This window comes from Strongylocentrotus purpuratus, unplaced genomic scaffold (genome assembly GCF_000002235.5).
Source record: "Strongylocentrotus purpuratus isolate Spur 01 unplaced genomic scaffold, Spur_5.0 spur5_scaffold_9, whole genome shotgun sequence".
NCBI lineage: Eukaryota > Metazoa > Echinodermata > Echinoidea > Camarodonta > Strongylocentrotidae > Strongylocentrotus > Strongylocentrotus purpuratus.
Genome location: NW_022145615.1, coordinates 5,257,866 through 5,277,438, shown reverse-complemented (window position 1 = coordinate 5,277,438; position 19,573 = coordinate 5,257,866). Strand labels below are relative to the sequence as shown.

Sequence of the window (19,573 nt, the reverse complement as noted above, 5' to 3'; positions counted from 1 at the left end):
CTCCATACCATTCAAACACCATGTAGAGTCATATATCATCTTTAAATAGATGAGTCAAAAATATTAAGTGCTGAGAATCAAGTACCTAATGCAAAAAGGCACTGAAAAAATGAAACTGATCCTAAGGATTAGAAACCAGATAATGCTGGTGACATTTCCTGATTTAAAAAAATAATAAAAATGAAGGAAAAAAGAGAGAGAAAAAAAATCCTGATACAAATACATTGTAATGTGCATAATGTTGTGCAAGCTAGAGTATGAGAAAGAGACAAATTGTGTACTCTGTGTCTGTGCCTACTCCTAAGTTGTCAATGAGTAATGGTACAGTGAACATGATTGTGAACATTGATATCATATGGGGCCTGTCACCACGAAATGAGTCCAGTTGGTCAAAATTTTTATTCCTGTTTTTAAGTATTATATGAATCTACATTAAGTAAGCTTTAAATTAAAGGGGAAGTCCACCCTGAAATTAAGTTAGTTTTAATAGGAGTAGAAAAATGAGAGAAACAAGTCAGTGAAAGTTTGAGCAAATTCCGATTAAAAATAAGGAAGTTAGGAATTTTGAAGTTGTGATCAATCAAACACAAATTGGCAACTCTATGACGTATCATGCGAGCTCAACTTCCATTTGCTCAGTACTAAAAAAATCTAAAATTTTCATTTTCCCTCAAGAAAAATTTCAACCATACATGCACCCTAAATATAATAATTGCAAATATGTTTCTATACTCCTCCTGCAAGGAACAAATATATATTCCTAAATAACGAAGAAAACATGATTTTATGGAATATTATGCACAAAGCAAATGAAGGAGAGCTCGTATAATAAGTCACAGAGTTGCCAATTTGTATTTGATTGATCACAACTTCAATAATTCATAACTTTCTTATTTTCATTCAGAATTTGCTCAAACTTTCACTCACCTGATTTTCTTATTATTCTGCCTCTATTGAAACAAACTTATTTTGGGGGTGGACTTTCTCTTTAAGGGGTCACACATTAAAATTGATAAATTATATCCAGAAATATGAACAAAAACCTAATTGGACTTTATAAACAATGGGATTACCCAGTTTTGAGATAATTAGGTGTAAAGTTAATGATGCGTAACATAGCCTATATTATTTGCCAAAAAATGTTAGAAGGAGATATTTTCGTGACCTAAGCTCTGGAGACATAAACTACAAGACATTAATAAGTCGATTTTTGGAAAAATCTTAAATGTGGTAGGTGGGTCAATTTTCAGTACATACATACACACTATACATCGCTATTACTACGATTGAGCCTAATGCGACACTGGACTCATTTCATGGTGACTGGCCCCATATAGTATTTTGAAAGAGTAGTAAAGGAAGACATATTTCAAAATGGTAAGATTTGTACATAAATTGCAACCTAAATTGAGTTTGAGTTGTCAGTAAACACAAAATTTAGACAAAGGAAAATATAAAATAACAATATCAAAAATGTTTGCAAATAGATTGAGGAAGACACATTGTAAAATAGTATATTAGTTTTTTTTTTAACACAAAGTCTAAATGAAGTGAAATAATGATAGGGAAACTGAGAGTATTTCACAAATACATGTAGTTAAAGGTTAAAGATAAACTTTAGTACTGGTAATGCAATTGCATTGTGAAAGAAAAGGTGTGGAAAGGATCAGAAACAGTTGATCATGTAGCATGTAAGTATTGGTGTGCACTGCAAGGTTCTGGAGTCATCAAAATCATAATAAATTTGACCGAGTCTTGGTAAAGTAACAAGCACTCACATAGAAAGCTATATATGGGACAACACACATGGTGTCAGGGCTAGTACTACCTTGATTTCCTTGTCTTTCTATGCTCATTACTTAGCCAGTATAAATTTTCTTCCAAAATTGTTTGGCACATGTCATTTATTTGTAATCTTGAACATTCAGTGTAAGTTTCGTTTGATTCTGTGAGAATTATTTTTTTTTTTTTTACCAGTACTGGAGTTTATCTTTAAAGTTTATTGTTGCCTATACCGGGAAATGTCAGCAAAGCTTAAATAAAGTGAAATAAAAAAATATATATATATGTTCCAAACTTCACGTACAAGCACCTGAAATATAATATAGTGGAGATAACCTCTTGTTATATGAAACATCTTAACATTTCTTCACATTGCTTTATACTAAATTTGCCAATGAAATATGCACATAGTCTATAATATCAAGACAAACTTGAAACTACACTGTACATACCCGGTAGTACCGGTACATGTACATAGTAACAACTAACAACCTTATCGTCAAAGCAAAAACAGTGAAGAACCTAAATGTACATGTACATAAAGGTTTATCACAAAGGAGAGGTCCAAATGTATAGGGTTGGATTACAATCATTACATCTCTCCTACTTTCCTCCATATTACATGACATGTTAATGTCAAACTCACATGAACTAAATGATTCTGGAGCATGACATTGATATGAACTTCTAATTTGAACACTAATATCTTTTCCATGTTAGAGTATCATTCAGATTATCCAGATTATTCTACATTTAACTACTTTTAATATAATTCATTGTCACTCATTCTGAAATATGGTGAACATGAATTGGTTATATATTTTGAAAGTCCAACATTTACTGGCTTGGAATAGAATAAACACACACACACACTGACACATGTACAAGTACATGTATTATATGGGAAAGGTGAAGAAGAACAGATAACTGTAAATACATGATATATGCAGCTAGGACTTTATTTAGGTGGCTCAGCGAAATTCACTGGTACAAAAAGACGAGTCTGGAACGCAAAAGGAATAATGGTTGGTGACATCTGTGAATAAAAAATTGTTCATTTGTCATGTTCTCAATGACTTTTTTGGTAATTAATGTCAATCTTAATCAAGGTAGTTTAGATAATTACTAGCTCTGTATGGTGATGATATAGTTTTACCTCAATGGTATGAAAATATAATTTCAACAATTATGCATTTTGCGTTCCGGACATGTCTATTTGATTTTGTACCACTTCATTTTGGTAAACTATTTTCATGCAGCAAAGCAACTGCTTCTTAATTAGGCCTATAATATGAGACCTACATGTAATACCATATCATCTATTTGAAAAGTAAATGTACACCCTCTAGGGTCAATCACCAAAAACAATGAACACCTCAAAGCAATTTAACAAAAATTCTTCTTACAACTATACTGTGCATAACATGTTAAAGTAACAAACTGAAGTGTATAGAATTTAGACATATTTCCAATACAATATTTATATAATAGATTGATTTTTTTATAACAACTTCATCTGTCCCTTATATTGATTTGTGAAACAATTGCCTTTTTTTTCTTTTAACTTTTGGCACACAGATATATGTATAAGGAAATGGATCAATGGACTTGTCCTGAAAGTCACCTACAATGTACGTACATACATGTACATGTAGGTCTACCTACTCTAATGGCCAAAATGTAATTTGCATTCCTGACTCTTTCTAGAGGGGTCTGCAGCAGACGTAACAAAGCTATGCAATAATTTCTTGAAAACATTTGAAGATACAGAAGAAACTATCAAACATGCAAACATGATCATAAAGGCTGAGCGCCTCTGTAACAGCTTGGTCTTATAATGGTTGGGTCCAGGAACAGGAGTCCGGCCATGGTCGAGAATCCTAGGAGTAAGAAGAGCACCTTCAGAAGTCTGTCCTTGCTGGAGTTCATCTCATGAGGGAGCACTTCAAAGAAGGTGATGTAAAGGAAGGTTCCCGTGGCGATGCCCTGTAGAACACCATCCATGACGCTGTGCGTGAAGTCGGAGAAGCTCTCAATGAGGATGATTCCCAGCGTTATTCCAATGGGTGCCATCAAGGCGAAGCACAAGCAGGACAGGACAACGGAGCACTTAGAAAGATGGCTCTGGACCAGATTCATACCAAGACTGAAGGCCAGGATGTTCTTGTGGATGATGACGGCGGTGAATATCGCCAGGAGCTGGTCTTTATCCGTCTGCAGTCCCATGGCCAAGCCCTCAAAGATGGAATGCAGCGAGAGAGCAAGAAGGAGAAGCAACGAACGAAGGGATGAGTGGGAATGGAGATCATGGTTATCTGGTTCCTCCGCATTCGGATCCCTGTAACTACGATTTGATATCGACCTCTGCAGGTTTGCGCGCGTGCGGGAATTAAGACTGGAGTTGCATTCCTGTTGTAGACTACCATACTCGCCTTGGGCATTGCTCATTCCTTCGTATCGTACGTCATTCTCATCATTATCAAATAAGAGGGGTGCACTTGCTTCACAATCTCCAGCATTGTTTGTCCCCGTCACTCTAACCAATTCCTTTGAAGAATTATCACTTTTTTCTTTGCAATCCAATGCAGTTTGCTCAACAATCAACACAATGAAAAATCCACATGCTACAACAAATTCTGCTACTGGGTATGCAGTGTAAATCTCCAATCGGTCTAAGACGGTGCTCAACTTATCTCTCACATCTGGCAAGAGGTCCAGTAGACATGTACATAAAAATACACCACCCCCAAAACAACTCAGGAAGCTCATCCAACGTTTTGCTCGGCTTTGAATATTTGAACTATTTGGATTGCCATTGCCAGTGACAAATTTAGCTATTCTTATAGGAATTAGTCCAAAGAAGAAACTAGTCAATGATAGAACGAATAGCAGGGTTATCTTTAAACCTAAAATCTCCATTGTTTATTACAATGTCCACGACTATTGCAAAACTGTCATCAGATGCACCCGAGTTAAATTTCACAGCTCATACAGTCACAACTCACAAGTCACAGCTTATCTCAGATTCAGAGTCAAACTCATTAGTCTAACTCAGATCAGTTACTCAATTCAATGACAATATCCACGACCCGACTGTGTGGCAGCTCATTCAGAAATCACAGGTCTCCTCTTAGAAATGATCAGTCACTAATAACTGATCGAGAGGGAAGTTAATAGCATGTAACGAGTTACAGGTCTATATTCGAACTTTTCATTTCTTGACGAAGCTCAGCTTCACACGGACGTCTGCCGGTCTGTAAGGATAGCCTGGACAGTGGTAGCTCTCTGGCACAGTGAATCGAGTGTCGATCAAGAATCAAATTACATCATCCGGGCCGTGCACAGTTGATTATGTAAATTATTGTCTCAGCATTATTATGATGAACAAGTGTCTTGAGCTCATCTACGAAAATATAAAATCTAAATTGAGATGATCTAACAGTACTGAAACTGAGCCGGGTAATTTCCTTATGAAATACGAGACAGGTGCACGGCTCGGTTACTGTTTGTGGACGAGTTAAAGAAATTAGAGGGGTGACAAATAGTATTGCAATGAAGTGATATGTAAATAAATTAGCTATTTGTCATTAGAATCTAGACTACCAAATTACTCTGTTTGCATTAAAATGCCTAAAAAGCAATCTAAGTGGCTGAAAGTATAGATCAATTATGTTTTTTTTTGTACAGCCCTTTTACATTTACCTACCATAAAATGAGATTGCCCAGTACCTAGAGAAGCATGTGATTCTTGGTCACCTGACATACCGGTACGATTTTTGTTTACGTAGAGGTTGGGGGTGGGGTTTCGGTTTCTGCATAATCTGCAGTGTCTGTATCTGTATGCATGCAAGCTATAGTGCGACGTAGTGACAAGTTACAATGGGTCCCAGGGGCACATCCCCCCCCCCCTAATTGAATGACAAAGAAAAAAAGGAGAACAAAAAAGTTAAACGATAAAAGAGAGGAAAGGACAGGGAGAAATGGGGTCAAAAAGAAGCTTGGACGTACCTTCTCTATCTAGGCCAATTGAGACTAACCCCTGCCCCCCATGATGTCAAGGTCCCTTCAACTGCTTTACCCACGTTATGCCACTAGCCGAGCCGTCGACACGCCTCCACTCAATTTATTAATTGTTCATCGGGGCTGCAGCGCTCAAAAGAAAGAAGGAGAAATAAACAATTTATTGAATGAATAAGTTAAGAAAGAAAGAAAGAAAGAGAAACCTTTCAATAAAGGGAAAAAGAGAGAAGATAAGACAAAAAGAAAGAAAGAAAGATCATCCTATTTTAATTGTAGTGAGCAGCTTTCTTTTTGTTGGGAGGGAGGGGCACCATTGTGAGATATATCCCCCCCCCCCCCCCACTCAGTGTTATTTAGGGTACGCATAATTATGCTTGTTCCCTCTTTTTGAAGAGGACTGCCAACATTTCCGAACCCCCCTTTCGCGGGGTTTTCCTGCCTCAGGAGACCCCCCTAAATCCGGAAAAATGCTCAATGTACCCCCCTAAATTCGGAATAATTTCTCAGGAGTTTAAAGAGATGAGAGAAAAGGAAAAAAATCACCCCCTTTTTAAAGAAATCTCCGGGTGAAAAGTCAAATACACCCCTTTTTTTTTTACAATTCTCGGGCCGGACTTTGTCGCACGAAAAGTACCCCTTTACCGGACATTTTGGTAACACGCATGCGGTCATTCCGACCCCGGAGTGGGGGGGGGGGGAATATATTCTCATTCTAATATGTATCCACAATATTTGAGGCCTATCTAAGAAAAGAAATATCGGACTGTTTTTTTTTTTCTTGGGGAACATGACCCTCAGTTTCGCTCTTGTACCCAACGTGAGCATCCCAAGCAACTGAACGAGACCAGGGAACGAGACACTTTACTCATTCAATTAAGGACATGTGGTTTCGAAACCGGGCCCTTCTCATCACAGTACCAAGACCTCTACCTGACTACCTCATAATCTGAGCCATCGGGGATGTGACTTGTGGGTGACCAGCGCCACAATTATGGAATATAAAACAAACCGAAATCGGTGTTGCAAAGCGACAATTTCCCTATATGGTAAATGAAAGGCAGATGGCGGTATTCACTTTTGTCAGAGAGTCACTCTGGTCGTGTCAAGGATTTCGTTTGGAAGAGAAAGCGTGTGTATGGGACGAAGTTATCCCTAGAAGACTAGAAAGCATCCCCCCCCCCTTTTTTTTTAAAGAAAAGCAAAGCATCTACAACCAGGTGGAAAATAATGAACTTGGAAGAAGAATTGGGGAAAACAGACGCTACAATTAGGAAAATAAATTATGAGTTTGGGGATTTTCATGTTATTGATTTTTTTAAATTTACATTGTATGACTGTGCAATGAAATGAATCTATCAACTTGCCTTTTGTTTAAAGACCAAAGGTTTATCAAAGTCGAATTCGATTTTTTTTTTTTTTTTCCTAAAGTAAAAAAAAAAGGAGGAACATTTATCAAAGGTAATATGTCCCATTTGCAGGCCAAAAAAATGAAAAGGTTAAATTCCAATGGCATTTGAAAGATAATACTAATTTAGAACTTCCCTAAAAAAAGGTGGGGCTTGAAAATGTCTTCAAGTGGGAAAATAACGACTATTAGTTGTCAAATTGACTTAGGAGCTATAGATTCAATCAGTTTAATTTTGGCCATCACAAGAAGTGGGTTATTGTTTTAGACAAAAAATAATGCTCATGTACCCTTTATTTATACAGCTCATTTTATGTATGTTATTACCAAAGAAGAAAAAAAGCCAGTCAGTCACTCAATAGTGTCTGACAGTGAAGTCTAGCAAGTAAACGGGTTTCCTTGCACAATTTTATTATTAGGACACTGCTAACGTTTAAATTTCACAGATAGGACATGCATGACATATATTCATAGTTCATGCAAAGTTCTACAGAATTTGAGGTTGGCTGCAAAAGGGACATAGCACCTTCAAAGCATCACAATATTTAAGTTTGCCTATATTATAAGGCCTTAAAACAAAGATGTCGTATTGCCTTTCAGGTGCCAACGCCTGGGTCGGTCGGTCGATTTTCTTTTTCTTTCTTTTTTCCTTTTTTCCCTCTTTGGGCTGATATTTTTCAGTTTTGAATGCTTAAATACATACGGTAAAACAAAAACTTTTATAAAAAGCCCACTGTCAATTTTTAAAATGTTGGGGTCGGTCGCAAAGGGCAATACAACAACTTTTTTTGTAAAGCCTTAGCGCAAGTGATATCTTATTTAATCTTATAAACATGACTACCAAAAATGTATGTAACATAATTCATGTATACATACACCCCCCCCCCCCCCCCCCGCCTTCTTCCCTTCAATTCAGTAACGCAACTTATACTGCATGCAGCGCGCACAGGCGTTGACGTCATAATTCAACTAGCGCACATCCAAACTCATGCTGGAGCGGTTTGAAAGCGTGCGTTTGATTGGCCAATAATGTGTGAACTGAGCACTGGAGAAAGCGTAGAGATAAAACGTTGCTCATCATTGGACAATACGTCGCTATGTGACGTAATTTCACAGGTATTTACGGATTCCCCCTAGTGTTTTGTAAATGCCCGCGAGAGATAGAGAACGAATCCCAGTATTGTATTAGACCAAGGCACGGGAGAATAGTGCACCAAGGGATGCCCGTGAAATGTTAATTAAACGTTTTTAAGAACATCATCAAACCCGGGCCCCATCATGAAGGAATAACAAGGCCTTCGAAAAGTATGGGAAAGTGGTCGGCAGGACATCAGCATTATTAATTCTAGGAAACTCATTATGGATAACAAGGAAACTAACGGAGAGCTAGAGCAGTCTGATGAGGCCGATCCGTCCGGTCAAAACCTTGATGATGGGGAAACCGATAGCAAACAAGAAGAGAATCTCATCAACGTTAGCCCGCCAAAAACACCACCAGGTCCTCCTCCTCCTCTAAAGAATGGAGGAAGGGGTCAGAAACCGCCCAAAATCCCAATATGTCATCAAAATGGAAAGCTCCCCAAGGAAGTTGAATGGACAGAAGATAGAGGCGAGGACAGAAAGGATAGTCTCACTCTTCAATCGAAGCTAGATCACGGGGCATACACGGATGAAAAACAGGATCTTCTAACATATCTTGACCGTCACGGCATCAACAGTCCAGTCAAGCTAACACCAGATGAAACTGGTGGGACCAGTGCCCTGGATATTCTTGGGATTATTGAAGAAAGGGACACAGGTGCACTGGGCTCTGATCCTTCATCTACTACTATGCAGGCCATGGCTAAACCCGTCGGCTTTCTGCAGAGGCAGCTATGGACTGTTCTCCAACCTTCAGACAATAGACTCTCAATGAAACTTTTCGGAAGCAAGAAAGGGTTACAAAAGGAAAAATATCGGTTGAGGAAGGCGGGGGTTCTTATCATTCATCCATGTAGTCATTTCAGGTAAGTTTGATTTAATCTGTCTCCCTAATTAGTTATAGCAATTTTCATTTCAAATTTATTACAGACCCTAGTATCTTGAATAATAAGTTATTAGCAATTAAAAATTGCAAACGGAGTTTCATCATCATTTGAATACAAATTGAAATTTGTTGAGAAACGTCAAAATGATCATGGCATGTTGTATTATTTCACGTGAATTATTACAGAAGATAGAAGGAAGACTTAATGTAAGTACTATTTCTGAACTTTCCATGCAAGTTTCTGTTATAACGCGTTGATTTTCACGTTACTGTTACTGTTAGATCTACTTTAAGTTTATAGGCCTACTTATAGTGGAACTCATTAATACTAAAGATATTATAATATTTCCTTTAACAAAAAACTTATCAGGTCTTTTTTACTGCAACTTCCGCCAGATCTACATGTATATTATGAAGATAGGCCTATTACGAGCTACAAAACTGCACGTCAAAAAAAAAACATATAATGGAATATAGTGTAAAAATTAATGTATTAAAGTAAAATGTTTCTTTTGTGATTTTCATGATAAGCATGTAAGTTTGGTATCAAAATGTATACATGAATACCTTAGTTATATCCATCTTATTCATTTCCAAATACGTAAACCTTTCTTTGGTAAAAACAGAAGACTGATCATTATGTGCGTGGGGAGGGTGGGTGCACTTATACAGTCGGTCGCACCACTGTCCACTGGAGAAGGCTTTAAATTATTTTGTGAGAAAGAAATTACTTGAAAAACTCCTTCGTCCTTCAAGAATAGCTCACCGGATTACACACTGTGATGGCAATGGAGATTTATTCATGGACCCTTCAAAATGCATGAGAAAACAAATCCACTGAAACATAAGCATGTGGGTCGGTAAGCGAACCGGCATCTACGATCTACGGTAGATTGTGAAGTGCTGGAGATAGTTTATATAGCGGGGATTAAAGTTAGGCTATCTAAGATCCAGGGTTTATAACTCGCAGCCACAGTGTGATTTGATGCTATGTACAGGTCATGGAACTTTGCACACAAGGACAATAATGAAAGTGTACAGTCATGTATAGCTAGTTACTTCGATTCATGCATCCGTGATTCGGGGTGGGTGCGAGTGGTTCTAATTATTATAGAAGGGCGTGTAAGACGCTCTCCTCTTTTTCAACAGGCAGATGGCTTTAAACAGGTGTTCAGTTTTGGTGCTTTCTGTGATCGGAATCATGCCTTTAAAGCCCCTCTTAAGTGTTAGAAGCCCATAATTTGCCGAAAATGTCACTTAAAATTATTGTATCATAATTTGAAAGACAAATATTGATAAAAGAATGCATAATGGGTTTTCTGTTATACGCAGAAAACCTAAATTTTGAATTCTTTCATCAATATTCGACTTTAAACACTTTTTTTTTTTAAATCCTTGCTGAAATGTGTTTCAAATGTCATCCTCTTTCACATTATGATACAATTTAAGTGTAATTTTGCCATCAAGACTTAGTTTGTGGGGCTCCCAACACTTTATAGAGGAACTTTAATATGATCAAAAAGTCTGCATGGGCAATTTAGCTGCCAAAGCATCGTTATTATCACATTTAGTATATAATAATCAACATGATTACGTATAATTATAGGCAATGCCGTATTGAAATAATCGCATTACGTCATTATTTTTCATTCAATATAATAGTTTCACCAACCTGCCTGTGCACAAAAAAACGTGATCAAAGCTACAGCATGACACTTGACATGTATTATACAATTACCCTGTCCTCTCGTTTTCCTCTTTCATAATGCTAGTAATATTTTCGTGATTTCGTCGTCATATCACTTTCAATTCAGCTTCGGAATAGAAGCATAGTGCATGCTCAGAACAAAATATGCAGCAGCGGGTTGTTCATACAGGTATTGCGACTATACTACGTACTAAATTTAGCCTCCATTATAACGTACTGAATTATTAATGGAGGCCATTAATGTGTACAGAACTAAACGGCTGATTTGAACTGAGTTTTTTTTTTAAATACATAGTTGGGTTTATGTGACAGGTGCGTAGCTTTAAATAGAGCGATAGAAGAATTATGCATGCATGTGTAGGCGCCAATTTTATAGGGGGAATATTGGCATGCAAGCGACCTCGCTCACTCGCTCTTCATGGGTGCTAGACAGTCAACGTGCAATCACCGGCGGACAAATTTGTGGAACTCCTCGACACTTTCCAGTTCTTATTTGTTTAGTTCTCAATTCATTGCCGCCGGAATTCGGCCGGAGGAATGGGTGCCTGCGTACGTGGCAAATTTCTCTGAATGAAAGTTCAGAACACCTGAGAATCACCGCGATGCATGCCCTTAGTCCCACCCGTGATATGAAGATGGTGGATGTGAAAGTAAGAAGAGAGCAAAGTGGTTAGCGGGAGGGAAGTAGACATAGGGATTGAGAGAGTGCATTGAGCAGACAAAGACTATAGGAAAGATAAATAGTCGATAAGAGAAGGAGTTCGTGAGGTCAACATCTTCGAACCAATAAAGTTAAAGTGGTAGGAGTGAAAGTAGGTCATGATCATCTTTGGCCCAATAAAAAACGGTTAATTTGTTGAGAATGTCAAAATAGAAAATTTGTCCAGGAAATCTTTTACATTCTTACTCGGTAACATTGTCTCTAATTCTGAAACAAAATCCTGGATTTAACTCATGCTGCAATCATAATTATAAACCTTTAGGTCAGTCAGGAACCTCATGACTTTTACAAGCAGATTGCCTGTCTGACTATCAAGATATTTATGATTGAAAATCAAAATTCATTTTTTCTTTTTTTAACGGTTTTTATAACACTACAGTCTATCGGGGAAATGAGTATTTTAGGAAGTTTTTTAGGGCTTCAATTTTATACCATTATCACAGACACTGATAACACGTAGGGCCATGCATCTCAGATTTAATTGATCGTTAAACGATGTCTTAAAGCCATAAGTCTCGACAATCCCTGACAATTGAAAAAAATATGTCTCCAATCTTGGCAGAGGGCACATAATATTTTTGTTCTGGGGGACATTTTGTATCAGTTTTCAAGATGTAGACAGATTTGGCCAGGGGACCGTGCCCCACCCCTTAATCTGCCACCTAGGAAGAAACTTTTCAAAGAACAGCCTTTTAAAGGGAAAGTCCACCCCAAAAATAAGTTTGTTTCGATAGAGGCAGAATAATAAGAAAATCAGGTGAGTGAAAGTTTGAGCAAATTCTGAATGAAAATAAGAAAGTTATGAATTATTGAAGTTGTGATCAATCAAATACAAATTGGCAACTCTGTGACTTATTATACGAGCTCTCCTTCATTTGCTTTGTGCATAATATTCCATAAAATCATGTTTTCTTCGTTATTGATGACGGAATATATATTTGTTCCTTGCAGGGGGAGTATAGAAACATATTTGCAATTATTATATTTAGGGTGCATGTATGGTTGAAATTTTTCTTGAGGGAAAATGAAAATTTTAGATTTTTTTAGTACTGAGCAAATGGAAGTTGAGCTCGCATGATACGTCATAGAGTTGCCAATTTGTGTTTGATTGATCACAACTTCGAAAATCCTAACTTCCTTATTTTTAATCGGAATTTGCTCAAACTTTCACTGACTTGTTTCTCTCATTTTTCTACTCCTATCAAAACTAACTTAATTTCAGGGTGGACTTCCCCTTTAAAAATACAGGAAATGCTAACATGATGAAGGGGGAAATGGAATTGGCTATATACCCAATGGAAATACAGAGCTAACTAAATAAACTTAAATAGATCATTGTATCTGCAATATTCTTGTTGAAATTATGTAGAGGTGTGACTATGAGTACAATTATGAGCCAATAGCCTATAAAATCCTGACAACTCCGAGTGATGAACTCTTGACTTTCTATAATTTCCATTTTGTTCACCATTCACATGGAAACAATACTTTCAGTATATAATCCGAATGCAAGTTACGTATAAATCATTCGTTGACAGATGTAATATGGATTACATGTTTTCATACTTATCAACACGTGATAATGTTTAGCAGGGAATGTCGCAATGAGAAATGCAGTCATTTTATCCGATGTTAATTTCATTGTAATTGAGTTTCTCATACGCTTTTGATATCGATGCCATGGCAAATGATTTACATTTTAAATTATGCGAACACGTCATAGGAATTTAAAGACACTACATGTTGGGAAATCAATCCAAAATGTTTTTGGAAGGAAAGTCATTGGACGGCCATGAGAAATAATTCCTTTTGAATAACATTACTGCTTTAGTTATGATTTTTGTAAATTTTAATAGAGCATTAATTCTGAAAGGTCTGAAACATATTGTGGGTTTGTTTTTTCTTCAAACTATCAGCTCCACTAAGCAGTCATTACCTACATCATTGACTTGAGGTAAAAATTAAACTAATTATTGATTCTATAACAGAATATTAATTGGTTTGAGCCTATTAACATTTTTTTTTTTTTTTTTAATTTAATAAGATAAAAGGCACAAAATATCACTGTGAATATTGTATATAATTAAAGAAAATTTGACAAAATTTTCATTAATTTTTATTTATATAGTCTTCCTCTAAATACCCTTTGAAATGATTCCAAAAAAAATACTTAGTAAAAGCCAGATTGGAATCAATATGCAAGAATAGATTACTGCTACATCATACCTGTGACCTCTCTGCTATATCGAAAGGGGTCAGGAAGATCGAACTTTAGCAAAAAGACAAGCACCTATGATTAAATCCAGACATTATAATTGATCATTCCCTATGTTTCATGATGGACTGAGGTGAAATGCTGTGATTTCCATTATACGCTGTATCATTATTGAATAATGAAGGAGAAATAGGCATTTCTGGTGCAATGTACGAATCAAATTAATTTAATTACCCCGCCATGGGTAATTTGAGCTGCAGGAGATATACATGTACAAGCGATATCTCTGCTGCGACACGATTTTTCTTGCAGTGCAGACAAAAGAAAGAAAAAACAGGTGCATTTTTGATAATATATTATATTAAACTCCCGCCTTTTTAAACAAGACAAAAATGTAGGTTGCCAGGTTAATGTATGATGTTACTTTTGCGTGCAACTGATCTTGGTTGATCTGAGACAAAGCAAAGTTATATATAATTTTATAAAGTTTTGATGATGTTGACAACATAACGATACATATTGCAATTTTATTACATTAAAGACAGTGAAAATTCTGCATGTAAAGAATTACACAAAACGTTTAGGCATAGCATATAAAACCTGAATATGCAGCGGCACTTTGGCCTCAATAAACGTTTGCGAGTCAAGAATTTTTGAAGGGGGTTCCTGCCCGATAAACATGTGAGAAGCATAACAAAACATAAAAAAGGAAAGGTAGAATGAAAGAAAGAAAAGAAAAGACAAGACAAGAAAAGAAAAGAAAATTTGAAAAACAAAAATAACAAAGGCACCGTTTTCTTTTACATATGCAATGTGTATTCAAAACATGTTAGAATTTTTTTGTCTGGATCTGATAAGACAACATCTTAAAGATACAGTGTTGTAAAATTATTTTGTTACTCAAGCATTCACACAGAATACGTTTATATGGTTATTGCAAGAAGAAAAAAACCTATGATAACCAAGGGAATGTGTAGATTGATATTGAACTTTCTATCACATTGACAAAGGACAAAGTTAATATGCTAGTCACGTATTGATCATTATCCTTTAATCAATATCGGATGATGCCCCCCCCCCTTCCCATTTATGCTGTATTATGTTAGTTTTGGCCAGTGCACCACTATAATATTATGGGGTACTACATGTAGGTTGTTTTTTCTCGAAATCGAGCACCCTTTTAAAAGTGAGGATGGGCGTCTCTATATAACAACAGACTTGAAACGAGAAGTTTTGCCAAGTTGATCCCCTGGTCTTAATCACCGTGTCTTGATGAATCGGTGATGAATGAAGAAACACTGATTTACAGCCAGATTCCCTCACTTTCCTCAACACGCGTGCCCGTTTACATTCGATGAGAAGGAAAATAAGCAGTGCACGAAATTGAACGTCCACTGATGCGCGCCCAAGTACATAAAGGGTGGAGGACAGAGAGGACGTACATGGGGTGCTGAGCAAGGTATTATGTGCCTCCTATCACAGGGGCGGATTCAGGGGGCACGAGGGGCGCGTCACCCTTTAGAATCCTATATTGAATCACCTTATGTACACAACATGTCGCCCCCAAATTGTGTTCTTTTAATTTTCGAGACTAGAAAGGGCACTTGAATATTACAGGTGACAATCCTTTTTTTCTCTTTCTTTCTTTCTAATTTTTTTCTTAGTTGCTTGTCAGATATTGCTTTTATAGAAACTGTAGTAAGCTCTTCTCTTTGCTTGCTTGGCAGATACTTTCTAAATTGTGCCCAATGCACCCCTCTTTACAGAATGTACCCACAAATTCGCCCCATAATTGTGTTCTGTTACATTCTAAACCACAAAGGGCGTGCACGTGGATAAAAAGGTGACACAACTCTTTTGTATGACTTTTTCTTATTACCCTTTAAAAAAGGTGATAAACCTCTTTTGTATGAATTCTTCTTATTACCCCTTTCCTATATAATAAAGTAGAACTTATAACTGTGATAACCTTTCTCTTTCTTACCTGTCGGAGATGGATTTTTCAGAATCCACCCGTACCACTCCCCCTTCCTAGTTTACATAATCCTGGCTGCGCCCCTGTCTATAATGCCCTTAATCGTTTCCACCTTGTTTCATCGAGTCAAGGACTGGGGACGTACAATATCCTCCTGCTCATGCATGGAGGCAAATAATTAGTCTAAAAGTGGAAGGATAGAGGACGGGTGACCATAAAGGCTACGTGCATGCTCTCAGAAGATTAGAGAAAGAGATACTCTTTACTATCAACCACGGGCGGAGCCATCATTTTGTAAAAAGAGGGGGACACAATATTCCTTTAAAAAATTGTTGAAAAGCAAACGTAAATTTATAAATCATTTGATGAATTAATAAATAAATAAATGAATAAATAAATAAATGACAAACAATAATCGAATGATAATATCAAGAATAATAATGAAAAAAATTATGATAAAGATAAAATAATAATCATCATCATCATCATGATGATCAATAAATGAATTTTAAAAAATGAATAAATAAATAAATGCCACAAGCGTTTGCTTCTAGAGAAGTTGCCACCTCTAATTATTTTTACTGTATATCAAATTCGAATATGCGAAAAAATTGAAGAAAAGAAATGTTTACTTGAAGAACTTAAACGAAACCAAAAAAGAGGAAGGGAAAGGGGAACTTTCAGCACTGTCAAAAAAGGGGGCATGTTAATGGTCTTATGTAGTAAAGGTATATAAATTTAAATTCTCAGGGGGTATGGACCGTTTCCATCCCTAACACTCCTACTAAATCCGCTAGTGCGATCAACCTTCTTCGTTTTTGCTTGGTGGTAGCGTATCTACTCTGCCTTCAATGACTGTGAGGAGAAACGAACATATCGCGAGTCAAGCACGAGTTTCTAATTTATCATTCTAATGCTAATACAAAAAAAGATAGCTATGGAATACAATACAGTCTGAAGATGTTTTGATGTTTTGAGTTTACACGGTTTAGACTTGTTTTAAAATCTACTAATTTTTAGTAATTCTTTACATTATCTCATAAATCATTGTCCGTGAAGATCTATCAGCTATACCTTCACTGGGTGATAAAAGGTGCCCTATAGCTCTGATAAAAATATATCACTTTGAAATCGTGCATACAAATACTAATACAAATACACGTCTCCGTAGGCAAACATATAGACTGTTTTTCTTCATCCAGAAGTGTGAGTGGGTATGATGCAAATGCTATACTGTTGTGTTAAATGGCTGGCATGAGCGCGCCCGTACGAGGCGACTGGTTGGGGGTGCTTTCTGTAGAGTGGAGATGGTGCACATCACACTTAGTGCAGAGTAGCAATTGAATCCAAAGACTGGTATATAAAGCGCTCAGAAACGTAGGTCTTTAATGGGGCTGTGAAAATTTATAGTGCTCTCAACCTCCTCGCTCCAACGTCAATGCTCTCTTTCTAATTTTGAAATGATTCATTCGTCAATAATTGAAAGAGCTCTCTCTCTCTCTCTATAAAAGAAATCAACATCCTTTCTTCCTTATCATGATCAAGCAAGCTATTAATTTCATTATTTCATAATGATTTCACTTGATTTCTTTTTGCCTATTCAGCTATGAATTATTAACACTACTTTTTGTAGTCTGTACATGGGAATAACTCCTACTCGATTGCAAACCTACGACACTGTCCATTTCTACCATGTTCCTAAATCACATATACATGTACGTACTACCCCGAAACAAGAAAATGACCCCCCCCCCCCCCCCCTCTTCAATTCTGCTATTGGCATTACACTTGTACAATGGACGAGGTATTGATTGATATTCATATGAATTTGAATTGATCTCTTTCGTCATGACACGCTTTGTAGTGTTTCTATTCATGTCTTCAAAACAGGAAATTTTTCCATCTGCTTATTTTTTTCTCGAACAAGGGAACACAAAATACATGATTGAACGCGCTCCCTTGTCTTCGTGTAGTATAGTCAATGTAATATCACGCTTTCTCTTTTATCTCGAAAACGCGGTACACAAGTTTCGAAATAAATATGGATGTAGGTCGAAATGGGAATCCATCTTTTAGCGATTTGTGACTGATCGAAGCGGGAAATTACTAATGGATTTGTTGATGTGTTCCACAGACATGATAAATGACTTATGTAAGATGTACCTGTATCGCTGACATGCATGTGATGCATTAACCATTCTAACGAATCAATAGATTAAAATCATTTCATACTGACTGATAGTCATATTACATTCATATAAAATTATGCACCTAACAAACTGAAGATGGACGTCTGAATAGAATTCGTTTATGTTCAAAGGATGTAAGCATGCGTTGATTTGAACAATAAACAGTCTCCTTTTTTGTTATTAACAACGGCAGCGTGACGTTTTACACCTCCTCTTAATCCTTTTTCTTTATTTTTTATTTTTCACTTTAGCTTTCCTATCGTTTTCATTTTGCTCATATGTTTCTTTGATTTATAAAACTATTTTAAATGATAAAACTCACTTCCACAGAATCTGTTTTAAGGGATACTCTGATAACCCCCCCCCCTCTCCCACACATACTATAATAAATTTACAATCAGGTTTTAATATTTCAAAACGCTACTTTTGTTTTTGCATGGTCTCGACCCTCTCTCGTATAAGAAAAGCGTTTAATTTAACACATTTTAATTCGAAATCATTCTCAAGATATGAGGAAAGAAAATTGATTAAAAAATTAATAACAATAACCCCTTCTTTTATATAGCGCATACCCCCATCATAACATAATCTCTCTACGGGCTTCCAAAGTAGTGTGGTACCCACATAATGCACCTGGTCGAGTCAAATGGCAAATGAAGATTAATGCTTTGCCAAAGTAAGTTAGTGTCGTAGCATGAATCGAACCCTATACCTTGTAATATACAGTCCGGCGACTTATCCAAGAAGCCTCATATAAGTGAGTAGACCAGATCACCTCCACGGGTATTTAAACCTGGATGTAGGACGAAGGTGAGTATACATTATACTTCATCGCAGACGACGGAATATTTATACTTCACAGTATTTCGCCTTGGTGAAGGCCTCAACGAGCAACCCAATCCATCAGACAATATCCAACCCCAAGTTCTTGATTAGAAATTCCCCATGGTTTACCAGCCGAAAGATAGAAGTAATAAGGGAAGGAAGGCAATTTGTATAAGACGTTTTGCGAGATACGATGCTCCGTTATTGTTCCGTGAAAAATATTAATAAGAGTACCCTCTCAATGCCTCTTATCATAAACAATATCTTGCTCACATGATAGAATGGTTATCTTGTTAATCAGTAACTAGCCAATACCCAATTGATTTCGAAGATGATGTTTCTGCTCTCAGACTTGTCTTTCTTAAAAACTGTCGATAAATTTTAATCAATATTACATTCTCTGCGCAAAGTTAGACATTGTGATTTTATTAGCATCTTTTACTCATATTCGATAGATTTTCAGTTTAATAATCATACAGACAAGTATTTTTTCCTCATATCCCGAAACTTATTGTCTTTGAGGTTTAATCAGATGTCCCTTTTATGTCGTCAGATCGATCCCCATTTGTCGGAATTATAGTTACAGCATGCTACACATGTATGTCTGCCCCCCCCCCCCAATCTTCACACTTTTAGCATGTTAAGTCATCTTTTCCGCCATTAGGGGCGTATCCTACATGAGGTGTACGCCCTTTTTTGTTTGAATA

General features: G+C 36.7%; 2 protein-coding genes across 2 annotated transcripts in view; one reads left to right on the top strand and one right to left on the bottom strand.

Annotated features, from left to right (window-relative positions):
* Positions 1–2,571: 2,571 nt before the first annotated feature.
* Positions 2,572–5,289, bottom strand: LOC576732 (zinc transporter ZIP1-like). Its single transcript, XM_777007.3, has one exon. It carries the CDS (start codon positions 4,699–4,701, stop codon positions 3,580–3,582), a length of 1,122 nt encoding a protein of 373 aa, XP_782100.2. The 5' UTR covers positions 4,702–5,289; the 3' UTR covers positions 2,572–3,579.
* Positions 5,290–9,046: 3,757 nt separating this feature from the next.
* The window catches only part of SPIH (hyperpolarization-activated (Ih) channel), a gene marked incomplete at its 5' end in the record, with an annotated part of 45,256 nt that continues 34,729 nt past the window's right edge, over positions 9,047–19,573 (top strand). Inside the window, 1 exon segment of the mRNA NM_214564.1 lies at positions 9,047–9,213. Within this exon segment, the coding sequence (NP_999729.1) occupies positions 9,047–9,213 (167 nt within the window).

Coding starts and splice junctions, on each gene's coding strand:
- LOC576732 (XM_777007.3), bottom strand. CDS start 4,701: ATGGAGATTTTAGGTTTAAAGATAACCCTGCTATTCGTTCTATCATTG.